The sequence below is a fragment of the Pipistrellus hanaki genome, assembly GCF_964339955.1.
Source record: "Pipistrellus hanaki genome assembly, chromosome: 4".
In the NCBI taxonomy this organism is placed as follows: Eukaryota; Metazoa; Chordata; class Mammalia; order Chiroptera; family Vespertilionidae; genus Pipistrellus; species Pipistrellus hanaki.
The window spans coordinates 73,662,690-73,685,859 of record NC_140506.1 but is presented as its reverse complement, the minus strand read 5'-3'; the positions used below and the strand labels follow the sequence as shown (position 1 = coordinate 73,685,859).

The window sequence follows — 23,170 nt, the reverse complement described above, 5'->3', positions numbered from 1 at the left end:
GGGACCAGGATTTAGGGACGAAACACTGGAGAGGATTTGGCCTTTCCTAGAATGTTTTTGAAGTTGTTTATTTTTTTTTAATAAAGAGAATATTTATTTAACTAAAACATTAAGCAAAGCAAACAAAATACTCATCCAAGGGCACTCATGAAGCAAGACATTTTGAATGGCTGAAATCAGATGAGGTTCCCCCCCTCCCCATGTCAGCCCTTAACCAGCTGGCAGCAGCTGCCTGGAATACTGGGATGAGAAGGATTCTCAGGCACATCCAGGCTGTGCGGAAAGGAGTGCGGCAGTCAGTGAGCAATGTCTGCAGTGGGCACAGGCTTAGAGAACAGGACACGTTCCTTCTAAGCCTTTCCCCTTCCCTGAAACTACTACAGGGGAGAGGGAAACTCCCTCACTGGGTGGCCATGGGGAGTGGAGAACAAAGTGGAATCCCTTTCCTCCTCCCTCCTGCTGTGGATGTGATGGCTGGAGCTCCAGCAGCCACTCTGCAACCACGAGGAAGAGTCCAAGAGAACTGGTCACTTAGCACTGATATGTTTAGCTACTGACGGTCATCCATCGCTACTCCCAGATTTCTGTTATGCGAGGAAAGTAAATCTACTGGTTAATCTGCAAAAACATTCCTAGCTGATCCTCCACTCCCGTCCTGAGCATCACAGGAGCGTGCGGAAGCTCATGGTGGCCTACTTCAATAAAGGAGGGCTTCAAAGAAGAGATGAGCCAAGAGCTAAGCCTCGGGAAGGACTGGACAAAGAGAAGAAGGTAGCAATTGAGTGAGTGGTGAGGGACAGGGGGAGAAATGAGCCTGTTGATAGCAGGAAGACAGCGGAGGAGGCAAGACTGGGCTGAGCCCCGAGAATACAGTATCTGACGTGGAGAGGGGAGGATACGGGGAGCGAGACAGCAGCGGAGCCGGGACGGAGCACCCGCTGGCTGGGAGTGCATGCTGGGAAGGAGTGTTCCCCAGCTGCACCTGTTCCCTCCCCCCGGGAGGGGCCACGTTTTCCAGAGAGGTGCTAAATTCACAGTGAATCTAGCACAGAAAGCCCCAGGGTGTCATCGGACTCACCAGGACGGGAAGGAAAGAGACACCATTTCCTTCATAAAGAGATGCTTGCACTTTAGCAAGGTTCCTTTAGATCAGAGGATGAACCTCAAATGCTCACAGGGGCTGGCAGACCAGGCCCAGAAGCGGGTGTAAGTAAAACAATGAAGAGGGGGGACGACTTGGGACACGAGACCTCCCTGCCCACCGAGAGGGTGCAGGTGCTCCCCAGCAATGACTGGTTGTTGCTCCGCTGGGAGTCAGCCTATTGTTGTCAGAACTTCTGGAGAAATCTAGATTTTATGTGCTATCTTCTGATTTTTTAAATGTTCATCTATGTGTTCTTTCCCCCCTAAAGCCTCATATAGGTTACGCAAACCATGTCTATAAACTGGAACCAAGTGGTTCTCAAAGTGCAGCATGGGGAACCCTCAGGGGTCCCCAAGACTCTTTCAAGGGATCCTTGGGTCAAAACTATTTTCATTATCATTTTTTTTTTTTAATTTTATTGATTTTTTACAGAGAGGAAGGGAGAGGGAGAGAGAGTTAGAAACTTCGATGAGAGAGAAACATCGACCAGCTGCCTCTTGCACACCCCCTATCAGGAATGTGCCCGCAACCAATGTACATGCCCTTGACCGGAATCGAACCTGGGACCTTTCAGTCCACAGACCGACGCACTACCACTGAGCCAAACCGGTTTTGGCTATTTTCACTATCGTTTCTCATGTGCATACAATGAACTTTTTTCTTGGGGTCACGTAACATGTTAATGACCTGAAAACAATATTAAAATATGCTCTTTTCTAACTACAAATCACTGTGAGGCCAGGTTTTCATAATATGCTTCAACCAAAACAACACACTGCAAAGATGGAATACAAAAATGTTAAACAATGCCCCTCGTCTCATTAAATACCTTTTTGTTTTGGAAAACAGTCGCTTTTTATCAAAAGCATGTTATTTACGGCACATGCAATTGGTTTATTATTTTTAAGTGAGTTAAATATTTTTACATTCCTCACTTTTAATGTCTAATATGACAAACACAGAAAAAGCAAACACAAGCTCCTTGGGAATCCTCGATACGTTTGAAGAGTTTAAAGGCAGCGATGAAGACCAAGAAGGGTGGGAGCCACTCGCCTTCCCTGTAAGCTCTGCTCAGAGAGAGAACTGTTAGGGAGGACTCAGGCCTCCTCTGAGCTTAGCGGAGGAGAGCACAGCGACCCCTGGGGACGCCAGCCACCTGTCCTACCCCATCCATCTCCGGAGGACACTGGCTCGTGCCCGGTGAGTGAGGCCAGGGCAGGGGGAGACGGCTGAGGCGGGCCTCCCGGCCCGAGCACACCGCCCCGGCTACGCACCGCTCCTTCCTGAGCAGCTCCTGGCTGATGAGCACCAGCTGGCCGGAGGCGTCGTGCGTCTTCCGGGACACGGCCTCCAGCTCGGCCTCCAGGCGCCGCTTCTCCCTCTGCAGGACGTCCACCTTCTTCTCCCCCGACTTGCACTTGCTCTCCAGCGCTGAGGGTCAGCCAGCAGGGAAGAAGGCGGGGTCAGGATCGCCGTGGGAACCTGTCCCACCAGCGGGCCCGGCCCAGGCAGGGAGCCCCGTTCTCGGAGAATGTGTGTGTGTGTGGGGAGGGGGGGAGGGGGGGGTGTTCACAGTGACACACTCCACTGAGCGGCCCTGGCCGGTCCCGCAGAGCCAGGCAGCCCGGGGCGGAGAGAACAGCCACAGGAAGCAGACCAGGACCCCAAGCTCAGAGCCTGGGCCCTGGGCGGTGGGAAGCAGTCCCCCCGAGACATGCCACTCCTGCCTGAGCAGGCACGGGCTCTAGCTGCACCTCTGCCTTGGAGGAACTAGGTCAGCTGACCTCTGCTGGAACCAGTTAGGCCCTGTGAACGGGATGGGAACCGGGGAGAGGCGGGTGGGAACCATGTCCCAGCACGGGGCCGCCGCACGGACACCGCCCCTGGCACTGTGTTGGACAGGCAGCAGGGCCAGTCTGTCACCCCGTCACACATTCCAGGCGCCCTGCCTCCCCCAGGCGCCCCCTGTCCTCAGGTCCCCTGGGCCTTGCTCTCTACCGCAGCCCGGGCCCTCCCCCCGATTCTAAAGCCTCGGTATTTCCTCCAGAGGCCAGGGTGGCAGAGAGACTGTGTCAGAGTGGCCTGAGAATCCAAAAGCCCCGGTGGCATTTCAGAACAGCATGGCCGCTGGCGAGAGAAGCTGGCTGGGGTCCCCGAGACCATCATGGACCATGAAAGGGGTGCTATTCCCCCATCCCTGCTGCCCGGGGAAGTCCAGTGCAGGTGAACTGGCCCCAGCCACCTCCTCTTCGAGGCAGAGTGCGGGCGGGCACCCGACCCAGATGCCAACCCTCCCCACGCTCCCCTGGCACGTGGCCCGGGACAGCCCCCGCGTGTGCCCTGCGAGAGGGAGACTTACCACTTACTTGGGCCCTGAGCGTCTCCGTCTGGTTCGTCAAGGCTGTCACCTCTTTGTCCCTCTTGTTCAGCTTGTCCTGCAGGCCTAGGGGAGAAGGGGGAGATGAGGGGCCATTAACACTCCAGCGGCCGCCACCCGTCCCTCTGGGTAGCTCACTCTGAGTTAAAGGCTCCAGGACCTTGTGGTCTCAGGCAGCCTAACGCTCAGAGTCTCCCCGAGTGAGAAATGGAGATGATAATAATGGTGCCCAGGTCACAAGGTCACGTGCATTCAATACTGGATAGACAAACCGGGCTGGTGTGGCACAGTGGTTGAGCATTGATGCATGAACTAGGAGGTTGCGGTTCAATTCTCGGTCAGGGCACTTAACCTGGGTTGTGGAATGATCCCTGGTTGGAGTGAGAATGAAAGACAACCGATCGATGTGTCTTTCTCACATCCATGTCTCTCTCTCTCTCTCCCTTTCTCTCTCTAAAAGTCCTTAGGTGAGGATTTAAAAAAAAAAAAAAAAAAAGGCTGCCCTAACCGGTTTGGCTCAGTGGATAGAGTGTCGGCCTGTGGACTGAAATGTCCCAGGTTCGAATCCGGGCAAGGGCATGTACCTTGGTTGTAGGCACATCTCCAGTGGGAGGTGTGCAGGGGCAGCTGATCAATGTTTCTCTGTCATCGATGTTTCTAACTCTCTATCCTTCTCCCTTCCTCTCTGCAAAAAAACAATAAAAAATATATTTTTTTAAATGGTCAAGAGAATTTTTGAAAGAGCAGTGTTAGCCAAGGGTAGCCTTACCAGTAATTAAAAACCAAACAGAGCTTGGGTAATTAAAACATTATAGGCCATAGCCGGAGCAGCTAAGCTGGTTGGAGCATCATGCTCCGCAGCAGAAGGTCATGGATTCAATCCCTGGTCAGGATGAGTGTGAGAGGCAATCGACCGATGTGTCTCTCTCACATCAATGTCTCTCTCTCTATATCTATCTATCTATCTATCTATCTCCCTCCCTTTCTAAAAATCAATAAAAGATTTTTAAAAATGATAGAATTGGCACATGAACAAATAGAAAGGTCATTGGAAAGGAACAGAAAATCCAGAAATAGTTTACATAAAATAATAAGGTTGGCCATTCAAGTCAGTAGAGAAGGGGAGATAAGTTTTTCAAATATGGGGTACTCTTATAGGAAAAAAATAAAAATGGATCCTAACTTCACACCTTCTAGAAGGATGAATTCTAGAGTGATCAGAGATTTAAACATACTAGAATAAGGAACTAAAAAGTACTAGAAGAAACCACCAGATAATTAATAAATTAATAAATGCAGAACCCCCTCCCCCCACCCCCAAGAAAGATCAATTTAAGAAAATCTAAATGGCAAATACCATCATAAGAAAAGCCAAACCACGCCTTGGGGGATATGTTTGCAATGTCATAAATAAGGAATTCCTGGAAAATGGACAAAAAGATCACTAACAATAGGAATAAAATGGATAAAGGATGCAAGGAGACATGGACGTGGCACTTCATTCTCAGTGAGAGAAAGCTAAATGGAAATTACACCAGGCAACATCTTTTACTCTTCCGACTGGCAGAGATCAGTTTGCTGAAACATTGCTGGTGAGGAAACACACTTTTATTTTTATTAAAAAAATGTTTTCATTGGTTTCAGAGCGAGGAAGTGAGAGGGAGAAAGTTAGAAACAGCACGCCTCCTACTGGGGATCAAGCCTGCAACTTGGGCATGTGCCCTGACCGGGAATCAAACTGTGACCTCCTAGTTTATGGGTCAGTGCTTAACCACTGAGCCATACTGGCTGGGCGAGAAACATACTTTCAACCACAGCCAATGAGAGTCAAAACTGGTTAAGCCCAAGGAGGAGGTAATTTACCGCAGCGGTGTTTGCAGCAAAGACTAAAAACAACCTACAATCCATCAGCAGGAAACTGGCTAAATGAGGGTAGCTCCACACAATGGCATACTCTGCACCACGGAAAAGAATGTAGAGATAAGGAAGAGTCTCCAAGACACATTATTAAATGGAAGAAAGTAAGGGGCCATCTGTTCCCTATCTGCTTGTATGTGCAGAAACGCTCTGTGCGTAGGGACAGAAGCTGACCCACGTTGTGCCTTTGGGAAGAGAACAGGGGTCGGACCCTTCACCTTATGCCCTTTGAACCATTTGTAGTTTATACCTATTTTAAAAACAACGTAAAACCGAACAAACAAGATATGCTCAGCACTCAACCAACGGAGCCGCGGCCCTCCTCACCCGCGGCCGGGGCGATGGCTCCTGCGTGCAGCAGGCACCTCTCCCCAAATGGCAGGTGATGCAAAACCAAGTGGCACCAGCTCAGAGGCAGAACCAGCCAGCCTGTCCCCAAAGCCCGTGTCCCGCCTGCCCAGCGGCCACTCACCCTCCACCATCTCCTTCATCCTCATCTTCTCCCCTGAAATGTCGTTCGACTCAATCATCTGAAAGAAGAGGACTGTAAGGGGGCGCCCGCCTCCCCTCGGCCCCAGCCCCCGCCAGCCCAGCCAACGCCACGCCTACACCACACGAGGGGACTCGCTGTGGCAGGGAGCACAGGTGTCCTTGAGATGACCCCCCTGACCACAGAGGACCCTCCTCTGTTCCCATCACCCCACGGCTGCCGTGTGGCTCCCACTGAACGCCTCCTGCCCCTCCCTCGGTTGGAAATGTTTATTATATTGATAAGACGTCTCCTTCCCTGGGGTGCCTACAGGGGTTGGTCCTGGGAATCTGTCTTATCAACATCCAGAGGCAAGATTCCAGCCTCGGTTTCCCTCCACGAAACAAGCATTGACCGCCGTGGGGCGGTGTGCGGGGAGCATACTCCGGGGCTGGCTCCCCGAGGGACTTCAAGAATGCTCCTTCCTGTCTCTCTAATACTTCTTCTTCTAAATAATAAACTCAGAAGCCGAAGAAGAAAAGATCAAGGGGAAAAAATATGGGCAAACACCAACTGGCTCCTTACTGCTTCCTTCTCCAAGTGTCTCTGGCCTCCTGCCCAAGCTGGCTGTCCTCTGAGCGTGCCGTGTGTCTGAGTCTAACACTGCGGGTCAGGATGGCCCAGAGCTGAGCAGGCAGTCACCTCCATCACCCTGCCCTTCATACTTCTTCTCATACATCCCAAGCCCCGTTTTGTTCTCAGCTGGTGATAACTAAGCCCCTAGAGCACATGTGTCAAACACAAGGCCCACGGGCCAAATCCAGCCCGCCAGGCCTTGCAATGTGGCCCGCACCGCGCTGTCATCACTGCACTCCGCTGTCAGTTTATGACATTGTCAGTTTATGACTGTTCAGTAAACCATTTGGCCCGCGATTTAGGCTGGATTTTAGATTTTGGCCCCTTCTCTGATTGAGTTCGACAATCCTACCCTAGATCGTTATTGACAAACCCTGCAGGGAAAACGAGGCACATGCTAGAACATCTTTTTGGAATTCTCATGCTTATCACATTAGACTAAAAATCCAACTGTACGTGGACACGTGGGTCCAGACTGAGACCCTGTATGTACAGAAGTTAAGAGAGGTCTTCTTGAGGTCACTACCCACTTCTCCACCCAAGGACTGTGACTGAGGAGCAGGAGGCCACCCTTAGACCTCTGTCCCCCACGCTCTGTGGAGCTACAGCGGCCCCAAACCTCTCCCGCTGAGGGAGCCCATGTGTGGGCTCCCGGCCTGACCCCCGCCTGAGAAGCCAATCAGGACGTATGCACATAGGCTGACCTGGGCTCTTCCTCCCCTCTGCCCAGGATCCTGGGAGAGCACTTCCCAGCAGAAGGGGGCCGGAAGGCTGCTACCGTGGGACCTCAAGGCATGAGGGCGCCCTGCACTCAGGCCTCCTGAGGACTTACTGCTGGAGTGCTGAGTTCTAGTGTAAACATACAGGGGGAACCCGGGGCCTGTGAAAAAGGCAACGATCCTGCTGCTAGCTGTCCCTTCACCTCAAACCTGACGTCTGTCCTCCCAGGCGCCCTCGGGCACCAGGCCTGGGCACCGTCTCTGCCACCGGAGGGCAGAAACCCTGGGAAGGTTACTAGTCTTGAGGTCTTGGTTGGATCATCTATGAAATGGAGCATCGACCTCGTGGGAACGAAGTTGGAATGGGGCAGCATAGGGCCTGGCACCAGGTGTGGTGCCCGGAGCCACACCAAGGCCCTTCCCAGCCCCCCTGGAGTGAGCACAGCCCGTCTGGGCCTCCCCAGTGTGCTCAGCCGGGACGTCTGGGCTTGGGGCGAAGCTGAGACCGGTGGCAGCAGCTCCCCCAGGACCACCCCCTCTGGCCTCCCAGACCCCACTCCCGGGACCCCCACTCTGGGAGAGTGACCCCTGAACTGTGGCTCGTCTCATTAGGACCAGCAGGAAGAGGGCGCCCTCAGGTCCCCTGGGTCAGCGCCCCAGGGGGAGATGGGAGCTGGGGATGGGCAGGGCTTGTCCACATCCAGGCCAGCCCACGGCACAGGGGACTCTCAGCAGGACCCGTGTGGGCACATAGGGACTTGGAGGAAGCCTGTTCTCTGCCCTGAGGTACATCTCTCTCCAGGCCTGGTCTGTGGGGGACCCAGCCAGGTCAGCTCAGACCACTGTGGGTCCCCACAGTCACCGGGCCGGCTGCCCATCTCACAGAGGGACCAGAGGCTCCCTCCTCTGAGCCCAGTGCCCCACATCTCAATGGACATGAACCTGGGGGCAACGAGCACGCTTCCCCGGGCTGAGAAAAGAGGTCAGTCAACGCTAGGCCCTCCCCAGCCGGCTCTCAGGCCTGAGCCGCTGTCGCTCACGGGCCCCGCGAGAAGGCGCTGCTGCGTACGTTGGCGTGCTGGGACGAGCACAGGGACTCGACGGCCTGGAGTCTGTTCTCGGCGACCAGCAGCTTCTCCCGCAGCCTGTCGGCCTCCTGCCTGCTCTGGGCCTCGGACCTCTGCAGCAGCTCGTAGTCCAGCATCTTCTTCTCGGCCAGGGAGATCTGCTCCTTGAGGAACTCGATGGCCTGCGCCTGGCCCCGGTACTCCGCGTCCAGCTTCTCCAGCTCGTGCACCCGCAGCTCGGCATCCCGGCGCTGGTCCTGGGCCTCCTGCAGCTCCAGCCGGTGCTGGCCGGCCTGCACCTCCAGCTGGGCCCGCCAGTGCTGCTGCAGCCCGGCCAGCTCCTCCTGGGCCTCCTGCAGCTTCTGCCGCAGGCCCTCCTTCTCCTTCACGTGCACGGCGGTCTCCAGGTCGTGCTTGGCGCGCAGGTTGCCCAGCTCCAGCTGGTGCTCCATCTTGATGCCCTCCATCACGGCCTTCAGCTCCCCGATCTCCTTCTGCTGGGCGCCGGGGCCCGAGTTCAGGGTGGCTTTGAGGTCCTCCAGGGACTTCTGGTGGTCCGAGGCCAGCGAGTCCAGCTTGGACTTCCAGTTGTCCATGAGCCCCATGTTCTCGCTGGTGGCCTGCTGGACCTTGGCCTTGAGGTCCACCACCTCCTGGGCGTACTTGTCGTTGGCGGCCCGCAGCTTCTCCACCTCGGCCTGGTAGGCCCGCAGGGCCTTCTCGTACTTGTCCCGCAGCACGCCGCTCTCCCGCTGGTGCTCCTTGCTGGCCGACAGCAGCCGCTCCCGCAGCTGCAGGGTCTCGGCGGCCTCGGGGTGGGCGGTGGGCGGCGGGCCGGACTGCAGCAGGCACTGCTGCAGCTCCTCGATCTCGCCCCGCCGCAGGTTCAGCTCCTCCTCCAGCTGCAGCACCCGCGACTTCTCGGCCACCGTGGTCAGCTGCGGGGGAGAGAGGGAGGCGGTGAGCGGGCCGGCCGGAGAGCAAGGGGGGGTACGTGCAGCAGGGGTGCGGGGGCCTCCTCACCACTCAGGGGCCCCGGGCCCTGCAGGGTAAGGTCAAGAGAAGGGAAGGGCGCCCACTCCTACTCAACTGTGGCTTTTCTCAGGGGCCTGGCCCGCCACACCTCCCGGGAAGAGCGCCCTGGCTGGTACCCCAGCGATTCAGGGAGTCAATGGTCTCCACGGCACCAGGCGGGGGACAAATTGATGGTTAAAAACCCCACTTATTTGAGGCTACGGCCTTCTTTCAGTTTACGTGATTGTTAAAGGGCAGAGATGACAGGGGGTTTGCAAGTCCCCCAGCGGGAATGGGGGGTCTCAGGGGCTGTCTGAAGAGGGTGGGCAAAGGAGGGCCGGTTGAAATGCCTAACGAAGAACAAAATTAATGCTCCCAGACCTGCCTCCTGAGGGAAACTCCGAGATCATAGGCTCCAGCCTCCAAGACCCCACACCTCAATCATGTCAATGGTCACAGATTTGGAAACAAAAATATTTAAACGTTTTAAATCTGTTATAAACTTAAGTAAGTATTTTTGTTTCTGAAGCTGACCTTTATTTTTTTAAGATTAAAAAATATAAAAATATATAATATATAATATATATAATATATATTATATATATATATGTGTGTGTGTGTGTATATATTAATGATTTTTTACAGAGAGGAAGAAAGAGGGATAGAGAGCTAGAAACATCGATGAGAGAGACACATCGATCAGCTGCTACTGGGGATGTGCCCGCAACCAAGGTACATGCATGCCCTTGACTGGAATCGAACCTGGGACCTTTCAGTTCGCAGGCCGACGCTCTATCCACTGAGCCAAACCAGTTAGTTCAATGAACCTGTTTTTTGTTTTTTCAGTCAGGTTGAGCCCGAGGTTCAAGGTGCCTGGGTGTGGAGGGTTGGGCCTGTCAACTGTGACTGGGTCAGTTTCTGCCCATAGCCTCTGTGCACACGCGTGTGTACTGCACAAGCACACGGTCCCTGGGCAACACTTAGTGTGCAGTACCATGAGCCTCCCAGATACCCACCTCCCCCCATGCACACACTCCCTGGTGCTGAGGCCGACACGCAGAGACTGACGGCTGCTCACCCCACACCCCATGCTGTTTACCCCCAAACACTGCTCACTGGCTGTTAGCGCCGTTGCCAGGAGAACGGTGGCAGCACTGTCCGCTGGGCTAGGCCAGCCAGCTGTTTGGACGTGTGTCCCTGCACAGGGGGCCAGTCCGGGGACATGCATGGGCTGTGGAGGGGCCAGCTGGGCCTGGAGCCCTGGGACTTGGGGGAACCACCCCCAAACAGAGCTTTCCCTAGCCTAGAAACCACTCCCTGGCCCCTGCTGTCACAGCAGCCACACCCTGGACTGACACAGAAACCCATGTCCGGGGACACCCCTCCTCCCCCAGCCCCAGGTCCTCCAGGGGGCCCCTCCTACCACCATATTTAAGGCCTTCCAGGGAACCTGGACCTACAGCCCCAACCTCCGCCTTCCCAGCTGGGAGAAGGGAGGCGTGGATAGGCTGTCTCCGTGACTGCCCGCAGGAGGCAGACCTTTCCCGAGAGGCCCCTGGTTTCTGAACCTGACCAAGCCTTGTCATGGCAATGCATGGGGAGGAGGGCGGAGGGTCTCACAGGACATTCCCAGCCAGGGGGACCGGCTGGGGCGCCAAGTCCCAGAGAGCCAAGCCCCCTCCTCCCCAATAGACGGGAGCGGAGGCAGTGTCTGACCTCCACTCCCCTCCTAGAAGGGGCACAAGAGGGAAAAACAATGAGGACAGCAGCGCGGACAGAGGAAACCATCTCGCAGAGGAGCCCCGGGGCGTCCAGGGGCGGGCGCTGGCGGGCGGGCGGGCGAGGCGGCAGGCGGTTACCCTGTTGTCGGCTAATTCCCGGAGCAGGCGCTCGGCCTGCGCCTTCTCCAGCAGCAGGCTCTGCTCCAGCTCCCCAATGCGCGCGTGCTCCAGCTGGGTCTGGGTCTGGTCCACCCGGGGGAGGGTGTGGGGCGGGAGGGAGAGGGCAGAGGGCACAGGGAAAGGAAGCCGGAGGAAGAGAGAGGGAAGGAGAGAGAGAGAGAGGCGGCGTCAGCTACCATGAACAAGGCAGGAAAACAGGTCGAGGAGAGGAGGTGGCTGAGGGAAAGAGAGGAGGTCTGGTGAGGTGGGCCTGCCTCCTGCCCTCGTGTCCTGGCTGGGTTTCCTTACGGGCACTCGGGGCCCCTCTGTCACCTCCAGGGCCCTCCCCTCTGCAGCTCTGGGAGGGCCAGCCTTCTCCCCTTCCCCACGGGACTCTACGGGCTGTCTTTCAGGCTAAGCACAGGACCCTGCACACAGCCCCCAGGATGGAGGAAGAGTAAATGACCCACACCACCATGGTTCTCCCAGCCTGGCCTCCCACCGCCCAGCCCCAAGCCCGGCCTGTCAGTGCCCACCCCCAGGGCCCTGCGGAGACGGCCAGTCTCCCGAAAGCACAAGGGCATTTCTGTCCCAGCTTCACAACCCCCACTCCACACGCGAACAAAGCCCGGCATTCTCAGCGCACCAGGGCTGGCATTTGGGTTTCCCATAACAGATCGGTGAGCACCCAGACCAGCAGGGAGGCCCGTTCATGGCAGGGAGAGGCACGGTCCTCCTTGTCCTCCCGCCTGTCCCATCGTCATCCACGAGAAACAAGGTTAAAGCAGGTCTGGGGGGCAGTTCTGAAGAGGCAGGCTCAGCAAGGTAGCACGTTATTTGTAAAAAGAATACACACCGGACACCAGCAAGGCTGATGGCAACGGTGTAAACCAGTACCTCCCGTCCCTGAAATACGTTTATGGTTCAAGAACTACAGAGATGTTCATGTCCATTGGCCTGTGACCTTATGCATTTCTGTGAGTTTTCCTAAAAGAACTATAAAGGTCCCCTCCCCATCCTGCAATGCTAACAAGCAGCTGCGCTCAGTCTCTTTCTGAAAAATCACAGGCTGATGATGGTGCCTCATCCCAGCCTCGCAGGCCATGCCCCACCCAATGGTGGGCACACTGCCCGAGAACCAGGCTAGACGGAGCATGATCATAAATGCCCTCCTGGTGGCCCCGCTGGTGGCCCCACAGGCAAGGAAAAGCCCCGAGCGTTACAATGTTAAGGGCAATTTCATTTGGTGTCCCCCAGGAGGACTCTTCTCCATCACCTTCAGAACGTCCAGCCCCCGGTCCACGGGCTGGGGTCTTTGTGGGGCACAGGGAGCTCAGTGGGATTGCTCTGGTGCTCGATTAATTAGGGTAAATTCGATGTACTAGTAGGAGCTTGATTTTAGGTGGCTAGGTTTTAGGTGGGGTGGATGGTCTGGCCTTCCATTCTGCTCCAGGGACGCTGCCCAGGGCCTTTGGGGGCCACCACTCTGCTGTCTCAGTCCCTGTCAGGTCCCCTGGCGTTAATGTTCTGAGAACCACCATCAAGGCCGTCTCCCCTCCTGTGGGAGAGAGGCCACTCCAAGCAGAGAAGCCTCTGCTTAGAATCGCACAACTTCGGGCAGCGCGAGGTCCAGGCTCAGGCCGCTGGACCGCAGGGCGGGCGCCTTCCCCGGACCAGCTGGACTCGGAGGGGAGGCAGGGTTTCCGTCAGCAACGGGAGCAGTGAGGGAGGCTGCTGAGATCCCTGTCCGGGAGCCCTGCCTGCAGGACCTGCGGCTCATCTCCTTCTCCTCACAGGGACTGTGTCACCCCCTCCAAAGCACACAGCCACGCCTGGTTCGTTTTTATTATTAATTAACCGGCGAAGGAGCTTCCCCAACTGCAGGAGGCAGCCATCCAGTGGAAAAGCTAGCCAAAGCACATAACCACATACTACCTGCCCCTTGGCTAAGAGGGAAACATCATGAGAGCACCTGACGCTGGCCTGGGGCTCCTACGCCACATCATCCCTGACATCCATCCTTTAAGCATGAGAAGGAAAACCCGCCCCAACAGGGGCAGCTGGCAGTGACCCTATGCAGATCATACATGTCCCTTCACGGTGGAGTCATCCAGGGGACAGACAACCACTCGCACACTTTGGCTATGCACCGGAACTTATAAGGATCTTACTATGGCTCTTTTACAAAACCAGAAGCTGCAACTTCCAGCCTGAGCTCCGCATGACCCAGGGCAGTGATTCCCGAAGTGGGACCCTACAGACCACCGGGAGCTCGTTAGACATCCCGGGTCCCGCCCAGACCAGCGGAATGGGGCTGGGCCGGCCTTCTGTGTCTGGACAAGCCACCCAGGGGATGAACTCTCACGTTGGAGACTCACGGACCTAGTCCGACCTCTTCATTTTACCGTGGAGCAAACTGAGGCTCGGGAAGGGAACAGGCTGCCCAAGGCCAGTGGGGCAGCTCGGCCTGCGGGGAGGGACTGAACGCGCGGTGGGTCTGCATGGTTTCGTGAGGAGGGCTGGGGTGGGGAGGGCTGGGTGCTTTACTAACTGACGTGAAAAGCCCCACCCCTCAGCTTGGAAAGGGTGGGTCCGGTTGAAGAGTGCAAGGTCCACCTGTGTCTAGACCACGTGTCCAGGCGTCATAACAAGGAGGTGCTGTAACTGGCCATCCTCTCCAGCTGCCCTCGGGGGTCAGGGGTCCTGGCCCCTGGTCCCAGGCTGCTGACTTGCTCTATTACTGGGGGAGTCCATGTGCCTTTGTGAGTCTGTTCTCCCATCTACAATTCCTGTGACTCAACAAGCTGATTTTAGCCAAAGTTGTACCTGGAATCTAAGATGAACCAAGGGCCCAAGGGTCACCTTTAGGGCTATTACCCAACAATGCAGGGACGGGGGAGTCCAGCCAATATGTCCTCAGGCCCCGCCCTGTGGATGCCCTGGTCCGTCCCACCCAGTGGCCAACACAGCAAGCACGGCCCCTCAGGCTCCTGGAGCTGAGCCACTCCCACCTGTGACATCTGAGTCTCCCGTGACCAACCCCCTCCCCGCTCCCCCAGAGTACGACCTTTGACCCTTCTTCATTTCTCCCTCAAACCCAGAGCCTCTCCGAGGGGGCCTGGAATTGCTGCCCGGACCTCCTGGCCATCTGCCCCACAAGTGCTGGGCGTGGGTGCCAAGCAAGCCAGGATGGTGCCTTTGACTGTTACCTCCAGGTCTCCCTTGGTGATGGACTCCTCCTCCACTCGGAACTGCAGGTCCTCCACCTTCCTGTGGGGGGAGAGGGAGCTGAAACAGGCTTGGCCCAGACAGGTGGGCCTCCCCGAGTCAGCAATGACAGAGGTGAGGCCACAGATGGCCCGGAGTCTGAGGTCAGACCACACCAAAGGTGCTGTCCCCGTCTAGGGGACACCTGCCCGGAGCCACACGGCTGAGGGGGCAGAGCCTCCTGCAGACCCCCAGCCTCCCAGCCTCCTGGCCTGTGCTCCACGCAGACTCCGACGTCCCCAAAATGGGAGCGCTTAATGCCACCTCCCTCCTCCCCAGGGTGGCCGTGGGAAGAAATTATCACAGAGTGATGCTAGTGACCACTCTTTTCATCGCTGCAGGGTCAGGCACTGCCACCTGGAACAGCGGAGGGTGGGAGGTGAGGTGGGGGAGAGGCAGGGCAGGAGGGCAGGCTTTTCCCTGCTGACCCACACTCATTCACAGGCCCCATAATTGGGGGCACCACCCTCAGGGAGACACAGACACATTACCGCTCACTACGCTGCTCTTACTGGGCTTCTACCAGCTCCCAGCACACATGGGAGGAAAACGGAGGCCCAGAAAGGGTCAGTGGCCTGCCCAGGCTCACCCAGGGCAAGGCCGGGACTGAACCCAGACCCTCCCTGAACCCCACAAACCGCACAATGCCTTCAAGGCCTGTTTTTGTTTTTAGGCAAGCAGGCGCTGCCATGGGAACCAGATGTGTGGGCTCTGGCAGATGTAAGTAAGCTCTCCCCTCCCCGGTCAGATGGTGGCAGCCTGTGGGCAGGTGCTTGGCGGAGAGCCCCCAAACAGACCCGTGGTGGGGGGCTGCCTTCTCCATGGGGGAGGGAAGGAAGCCACGGAAACCTGTGTCAGCCAGGAGACAGAGAGGCTGCTTGGCCAAGGGGAACCCCGTCCCCGAGGCGACCCAGGACCCAGCCAGGCCAGGGCACCCACAGAACGGGAACCACAGTCCCCCTAGCCACCGCGCCCGGGCAGAAAGAACCAGCGAACAATGAACAGGCTGGTGGCCTGGGACAGGTCCCTCCCCTGCCCTGAGCCTCAGTTTCTCATCACTTAACACCCGCCTAGGCTAGTGGGAAGGCTGAGGCGGTACAAGTGCCGCACTCAGCATGGGGCTGACACCAGATGCGCGGTGTTTCAAGCCTCCCTTTGCGGCTGCTTCTCTAAGCCTCAGTTTCCCGACACGGGAAATGGGAACAGCTTCTGGGCAGGAGCTGGCCCAGAGGGCGCTCCACGGACCGGAGCTGGATCAGGGGGTGAGAGCACCGGGGCTTCCTCATGGTGCACATCTCCCTAGAGGCACAGGGCATGGGAGCCACGCCCTCCACGGGGCATTCTCCTCACGACCTGCTTCCTGAGCCGCGTGGGGCAGGAACAGTGAGCCCTGCCAGGTGGGAAGGACAGTGTCCCCATGTGTTCCGCACCCTGCGGGGTGCTTTGCTGGCATTATCGTGTAAGTCCTCCCAACAGCGTGTAGACATGGGGATCACCAGCCCACCTTCCAGATGAGGTGACTGAGGCCCACAGAGCTCACGTCACTAGTCCAGGTGACACAGCCTGTAGGCGGAGGAGGCAGGATTTGGACCTGGACCCTCCTGTGAGGCGCGGGAACATGTGCTCCCAGGACGGGCAGGGCAGCACCTACCTCCGCTCCTCCTCCAGCTGGTTGGACAGGTCCACCTTCTCCTTCCGCACGCTCTCCACCAGCAGCCGGGCCCGCTGCAGCTTCTCCTCTGCTTCTGCAACATACTGGGCCCCGGCAAGGGCAGGACAGGGTCAGCCTCCTTCTGGGGGCTGGGGGCCAAGTGGGGGAGGGGTGGGAGGTAGCAGGAGTGGTGCGAGGAGTCAGGGCTGGAACCCCCGCCACTCCTGCTCCCCTGCCAGCCTGAGGTGAGCACGGGCTGTGGGCCTGATGTGAGGGGTAGGCCCAGCTGCGGCCTCACCCAGAGGGAACCTCAAGTCCACCTGCCCCCTTAACTAGCACCCCCATACCTGCCACCTCCCCAACTCCCAAGGGCCTAAAATACATTGCCTTGTGAAGGCCCCTGCCACAGCACATGCATGAGCTTGGCTTTGTTTTATCTTATTTTATTTTATTTTTAAATATATTTTTATTGATTTCAGAGAGGAAGGGAGAGAGAGAGCAACATCAAAGATAAGAGAGAATCATTGATTGGCTGCCTCCTGCACGCTCCCTATTGGGGATCAAACCTGCAACCTGGGCATGTGCCCTTGGCCAGAATCGAACCCAGGCCAATGCTCCATGCACGGAGCCAAACTGGCTAGGGCTGAACTTGGCCTTATTAATTCCAGCACCCCAGAGAGGGGTGAGCTGGCCCCACATGGGGGCCGGGGCCCGGGAGCGGGCTCTCGTGCAGGTGGCAAACATCAGGGAGGAGTAGACATGCGACAGCAGATGACTCAAGGCTGTGGGCAGGGGGTTACTTCCCTGAAGCCCAACCCAGGAATCTGCTAGAAGGTTCCGTCTGAAACGAGGACAGGCACACACACAAAATGTGCACACGAGCATTATTCTGAGAAAGAGAGAAACGGGAAACAATTTAAACAATAGCAGGGGACCAGCCGCATCAGCAGGGACGCAGCCCATGACAGACGGCAATGCAGCTGCTCAGCTGGGGAAGGATTTTCCATGACGGAGGAAACGCTCGCACTGAGGAGGTAGGAAAGAGCAGGGGGCAGTTTGTTTCCAGGTTCTTTTTTCCTAACTTGCTTTTTTAAAAGATGTTCTTATTTATTTTTAGAGAGGGAGGAAGGAAGAGATAGAAACATCAATGAGAGAGAAAGATCAACACTGATCAGCTGCCTCCTGTACAACCGCTGCTGGGGATCAAGCCCACAACCCAGGCATGTGCCCTGACCGTGACCTCTCAGGGCTCCACACTCAACCCCTGAGACACACCGACCGGACTACATCCAGCTTCTGAAAGTGTGTGAACCTACCCATGGAAGGACTTCCGCCAGTCGGAGGAGGCATCTCTGCGCCTCCATGGTCTGCACTCTGGGTGTGAGTGACCTATGGGCCTGGCCTGGGGAAGCTACTGGCGCCCCTCAGGGTGCCCGCTGCCCCGCCTGCTCACCCACCTGCTCATGCTGAGCCTTGAGCAGGGCGATCTCCTTCTCCACCTCGCAGATGTGGCTCGTGGCCTTGGCCACCTCCGCCCGCTCCAAGTCCCGCTCAGCCAGCAGCTGCTCAATGTGCTGCTGCTTCTCCTTCAGTGCCTCTTGCAAGGCAGTCGTGCCAGAGATCTTGCGCGCGTAGCGTGACGAGGTCTCCGTGAGCTGCAGGAGGGCATGGGTGCAGGCAGGACTCAGGGATCGGAGCGCCGCCCAGATAGCCCGCAGCTCACCGGCCGGTGGGGGCCCACGGGCCTGGACTCCCAGGGTCCTGCTCTTCCCCTGCTAGTGCCCCCGCCTACTTGTGCGGGGGGGAAGCGTATGATTTCAGATTCAGGAAACGCCCCCCTCACAGCTTCGGCTCTGCCTCATGTAGGCTCCCTCGCCGGGGTCACCCTCTCCTGGGTCAGGAGGAACCTTTCATCCTAGACTGAGCTTGGACAGCAGCTCGCTGCCCGGAAGGACAGCCTCGCCTTTCCCCTCCTCCAGGATGCCTGTGGTGACCTTTCTGAAACCTGCACCTGTATGGCCTGCCCTGCATCTGTATGACCCTCAACTCCCAGAAAAGGCTCAGGTTCCTGACAAATCAGTAATGCAAAAATGACAATCGTGTAAGTGGATCCATTTCCCTTGTTGAAAAATAGGCGCTTTCATCTTTCCTCAAAAGCTCCCATCGGAGGATGCCTGGTGCTAGTGCAGGTCAGGGGCACCCGGATCCCTCTGTCCTCAATCCCCATACGCACACCAGGACCCCCCTCCCCAGCCCCGCCCTCACCAGGCCGCTGCGGCTGGGCCGGCCGCCCACGGAGGAAGCCACGGAGCTGACGGAGCTGATGGAGGAGCTGCTGGGGCTGTGGGTCAGCGCCGAGACACCCATGGCCATGCGCTTGGTCTTCTTGGCTTTGGCGGGGCTGGTGGACGGGAAGCCGATGCGGATCACCTTGTGGATGGGCGCGAAGAGGCCGAACTTGGGTGGGCACTGGAAATACCTGGGGAAGCGAGAGGGACCCATGCGGGCATCATGGCTGCATATCCGGGAGCTTCACCTGCCTCCCCCTCCTCCTCAGAACCCAGCAGAGGCTCCTCCTTGGGGTCCAAACACCCACATTCCAAGAGCCATAGAAAAGACTCCCAGAAAGGGATCAGAGTAAGTAAGGCCTGAGATTCTTTGCAGCTGCGAACAGCTGGAGCTGGGGAGGGGTGTCTAGTGTATATATGAGGGTTTGGGAACAGCTGTTGGGCACATCTGGGGGGAGGCAGGCAAATAACAATTACTGAGCACATGCTCTGCCCCAGGCCCTTTTCTTGATGCTCTTTTTAAGCCCCCAACCACTCTGCTGTTGTCTACATGTCACCGGTGAAGACACTTGGGTTCAGAGAGGTTAAGTAACTTGCTCACAGTCACACAGCTGGTCAAGAGGCAATGCTGGGCCTGGAACCTCTAGCCTGCTGGGCTCCAAAGTGGACTATGCTTGGCTCCCACACACCACTCAGAGGCCACCAGGCGTCTCTGCAGCCCCACTCTCATGGCTGCCCCTGGTCAACCCCAGTCCCTTATAACCCCATCAGCTCTCTGCCATAAATGAAGAAGCAAAAGTGTGAGGGAGATACTGTGTGTGTGTTTGGGGAGGGGCTGCCACCCACCCTGCCCCTGAGGTCAGAAAGCAGAGTAAGCTGAGAGAAATATCGGTCTTGAAAACAGGAAGGCAGAGTATTGTTACAGAAACTCTGGGTGCTCTCTTGGAATCTCTCTGGTCAAGGGTTCTACACCGGACCAGGCGAGCTAGTTCTGTCCGGTTTCTGACTCACTTTGAAACGACCACCCCACCCCTCCTTTCCTACATTAAGGCCTTTGCTCAGCTGTCCCCCAGCCTAGCACACCTTCCTTCTCCGAGCTGCCACAGACTCATCTGGGCCTCAGGAGCTAAACCAGGCACAGCCAGTGCAGGACCGAGGCCATCTAGTCCGAACCCCACATCCCTGACCTTGTTCACCCATTGTATCGCCCAACCCCGTCCCCAATGGCTGAGACACAGTCTTAGACCCTCTTGACCCAGCATTCCCCCCAGGAAATTCCCTTTAATTGGGAATGGCATGGAGCCCAAACCAGTTGTGACTACACCCTTGACTGCAGAGCTCACTGTCCGGTTTCCGGTGTTGCCCAGAGAAATCCAGGGAGGCAGGGACCACTGCTTCTCCTAGCGTTTGCCCCTGATTCTGTGTGACCTTGAGCAATGACCTCTCTGGCCTCCGTTCTCTCATCTGTAAAATGGGGATGACAGCCCCACCATCTGCCCCGCACACTGCTGTGACAGGAGGACGGAGGCAGCGTCTACACTGTGGTGTCTGGCACAGCCACTCACACACTCAACGCTGGCTTCCTCAGACGCCCCATCCTTGTCCACGGCACCCACCCCAGGCAAAGACCAGCCCCTCCCCCACGCCCGGGGGCAGCCCGCCGTACCTGGTGCCCGCCACCGCCCCATCGTTCTTCCCGAGGGGCTCGTCCAGCTCCACGCCACACCACTCGCCCTTGGCGAAGTCCGTCTCCCCCACATACCGCACCACGCCAGTCTTTGTCCCGCCAACCTGCGGGCACACGGAGAGACGCAGGGCTAGAGCACACAGTGGGCACCTGGTGCAGGGACCCAGGAGCCAGGCTCACACCCCACCCCCCTTCCCAACGTGCAGGAGAGAGGAGAGCCGGGTTGAGGAAGGACACAGGTGTGACCAGGTGTTCTCAGGGCTGCCCTGGGCAAGAACATAGAGACGGACAGACAGACCTGCATTCGAATGCTGCAGTGTGAGCTTGAGCAAGTTACCTAACCTCTGAGCGTCAGCATCTGCATCTATGAAAAGGGGTTTTGTGAGGGCCGAGTGCTAGGTGTGAGTATGTGCTAGAGTCTCAATCCATTTTACCCTTAAAATGAGTGTTTCAAATGGCGGCTGCCAGGGGCTGGCAGGAAGAGGGACGCAAATCAGAGCATGTGCCCTGAACCGTGACTTCCTGGTTCATGGGTTGACACTAAGCCACTGAGCCACACCGGACAGGCCCAACACGGACTTTAATGCTGACAAAAGCTAGCACTTCACAAGAGGTTACACAGAGCCACGCAAGACAGATAAACTATTATCCCCATTTTGCAGTCAAAGAAACTGAGGCACAGAGGATAAATAACTTGCCCATGATTACTTATCTAGTACTTAGACCTTATGGGGTAGTGTTGAGGCCCAAATGAAACCTGGACCCAGGGGTATCTTTAAAGGGCAGCACAATTTAATGAGCATAAATACCGTTACTTAACATTCATAAATAATGAACACAGCTCACGCCTTTGACCCAGGTCAGAAGCGGACTTGTGGTTGGTGAAGCTAAGAGCTTAGGCATCAGGGACCCTCACCTGCACTGGCCTCTTCCAAGGCCCGGACAATGCTTTCATGGGAATCACATGATTTATAAAATTTGGAAAAGCAGTATTTCCTCATATCGTTTTTCCTAGAGTCCCTCATCCTAAATTGTATAGGTTCGGGCCTCTACAGTCACCCCTGACCAGGATATAACTTTTTAAGGGCGGGATAGGGGCTGGAAGGAGAGGTGTCAGATGTTCACAGCAGGTCCAGGGGAGAAAAGAAGGTCCAGGGTCAGCAAGCCAGCTGGGTCCTGGCAGTGCTGGACCAGCCAGAAGGACCCAAGGGCAGCTGCAGGCGAGGGTGTGGTGGGGGGCAGGTGAGGCCCGATCCTTGTGGTAGAAACAACCCCCTCGTTCAGATTCCTCTCCCCCACCCAGACCCCAAGGGCCTCCAGGCAGGCACAGCTGGTGAGTGAATAAAGGGATGAACGGCCCATCCCTCCTGGCTGTGAGTCCTGGGGAGGCTGTGTCCCAGGCTGAGCCCAGTTTCCCCATCTATAAAACGGGGGGAGGGGAGGATAACCCCTACCTCGTCAGGTAGAGGGGAGGACCCACAGGGACAAGGTACAGAAAGTGCTAGCATGCCGAAACCGGTTTGGCTCAGTGGATAGAGCGTCCGTCTGTGGACTGAAGGGTCCCAGGTTCAATTCCGGTCAAGGGCATATACATTGGTTGCAGGCACATCCCAGGTAGGGGTTGTGCAAGAGGCAGCTGGTCGATGTTTCTCTCTCATCGACATTTCTAGCTCTCTTATCTCTCTCCCTTCCTCTCTGTAAAAAATCAATAAAATATATTTTTTAAAAAAAAGAAAAGAAAAGAAAAAGAAAGCGCTAGCAGGTGCCCAGCATGGGGTACACCCCCAAGAAAGCAGTGTCTCAAAGTGAGGACTCAGCCCTCGTGGGCCAGGGAGTCAGTGGGGCGTCTGCTGCCACTGCTGCCAGGTCTGATGAAGGCTTGAGGCTTCAATGGGGCGATGGGTATAAGCATTTCCTCTCATTCCAACCCAAATGCCCTTCCCAGAAGCCTCCAGGAGAAACCATGGCCCTGTGTGAGGCCTGGAGTGGGGAGGGAGGACCCCAGGCAGTGATAACTTGTTGGGATCCCCACATTGGGACTCCAGGGTCCGCCAAACCCTTCCCCGCTCAGCCTTAGGGCTCCGAGCATGTGCTCCCCACGGTGGGGTGGGAAACCCCTCCACTCTGCCCCACCTGCCCGAGCACAGGAGCCGCTCCCTCCACCAGCTGAGACCTGGCCTTGACTCCTCAGACCCCAGGCCTGCCCGACACCTTCGGGTAATTTTTTTTTTTTTTTTTAGAAATTATCTCTTCTTCATTGCTACATTCATATAAAAAGTTTGATATTTTGGGGGCTGGTAAAAGAAAGCCACACTATATTAGAAAGTTGTAGGATGTTAAAGATACGTGGCTTTAGCGTTTGGAAAGGCAGTTATGAAGCGCTTCCTGTTTCCGTATCCAGGCGATGGGAGGCCTGGGTTTGGGACTCTGGGAAGTCCTCCGGGATGGTGACACGGCAGCGACACCTGAGGTTGGACCAGATGCCGTTTGCTTGGGAGAAGCAGAAGGCGCCGAGCAGGCCTCCTCGCCCGGTGTGATTCCCACCTGCCCAAAGCCATGGTTCTCAAAGGACAGGGTCAGCCCGGAGCCGCCTGGGCCCTGGGTTTGGCACAGCAGGCCGTGGCCCTCTCCTGTGTACCTTGCCACCCCCAGCCCAGGTCTGGCTCACAGCAGGTGCCGGGAAAACACTCCCACAGTCACACTACGGAAGGATGAAGCCAGACTCTGAAGGACCTGAGGGCCACGCCCCTCTTCCTCCTGCCCCAGCCGCTGGGAGTGCAGGAGAAGAGGGACCCCGGCAGGCAGACTCGCCTAGAGAGCCCCTTGGCTCTTGTGACCCAGTTCTCTCCTCCACAGCAGCAGTGATTACTCTTAGATGTCTGAGCCAACCACCCGCCCCTGGGCCAGGGACCTTGAGCACTCCAGTCCCTGGCCATTTCAGCATAGGCCTGGCACATCCATGGTGGTGGCCCAGATCAAAGGATAGCACCAATCATAGCTAACGTAATGGGGGCACTTACTAAGTATAGGCACCATCTAAAGGCATTATACATA

General features: G+C 56.8%; 1 protein-coding gene across 2 annotated transcripts in view; it reads right to left on the bottom strand.

Moving 5' to 3' along the window:
* Window positions 1–23,170, bottom strand: part of CLIP2 (CAP-Gly domain containing linker protein 2) — a 66,039-nt gene that overhangs the window by 8,074 nt on the left and 34,795 nt on the right. Inside the window, exons 4-13 of one of the 2 annotated variants that reach the window (XM_084881980.1) lie at window positions 20,096–20,220; window positions 18,407–18,620; window positions 17,599–17,796; window positions 16,142–16,245; window positions 14,433–14,493; window positions 11,203–11,307; window positions 8,332–9,267; window positions 5,911–5,968; window positions 3,504–3,587; window positions 2,419–2,575 (exon numbers count right to left, since the gene is read on the bottom strand). In XM_084881980.1, the coding sequence (XP_084738106.1) occupies window positions 2,419–2,575; window positions 3,504–3,587; window positions 5,911–5,968; window positions 8,332–9,267; window positions 11,203–11,307; window positions 14,433–14,493; window positions 16,142–16,245; window positions 17,599–17,796; window positions 18,407–18,620; window positions 20,096–20,220 (2,042 nt within the window). The remainder of the gene's footprint in view (window positions 1–2,418; window positions 2,576–3,503; window positions 3,588–5,910; window positions 5,969–8,331; window positions 9,268–11,202; window positions 11,308–14,432; window positions 14,494–16,141; window positions 16,246–17,598; window positions 17,797–18,406; window positions 18,621–20,095; window positions 20,221–23,170) is intronic. The other variant, XM_084881981.1, reaches the window with a different exon arrangement.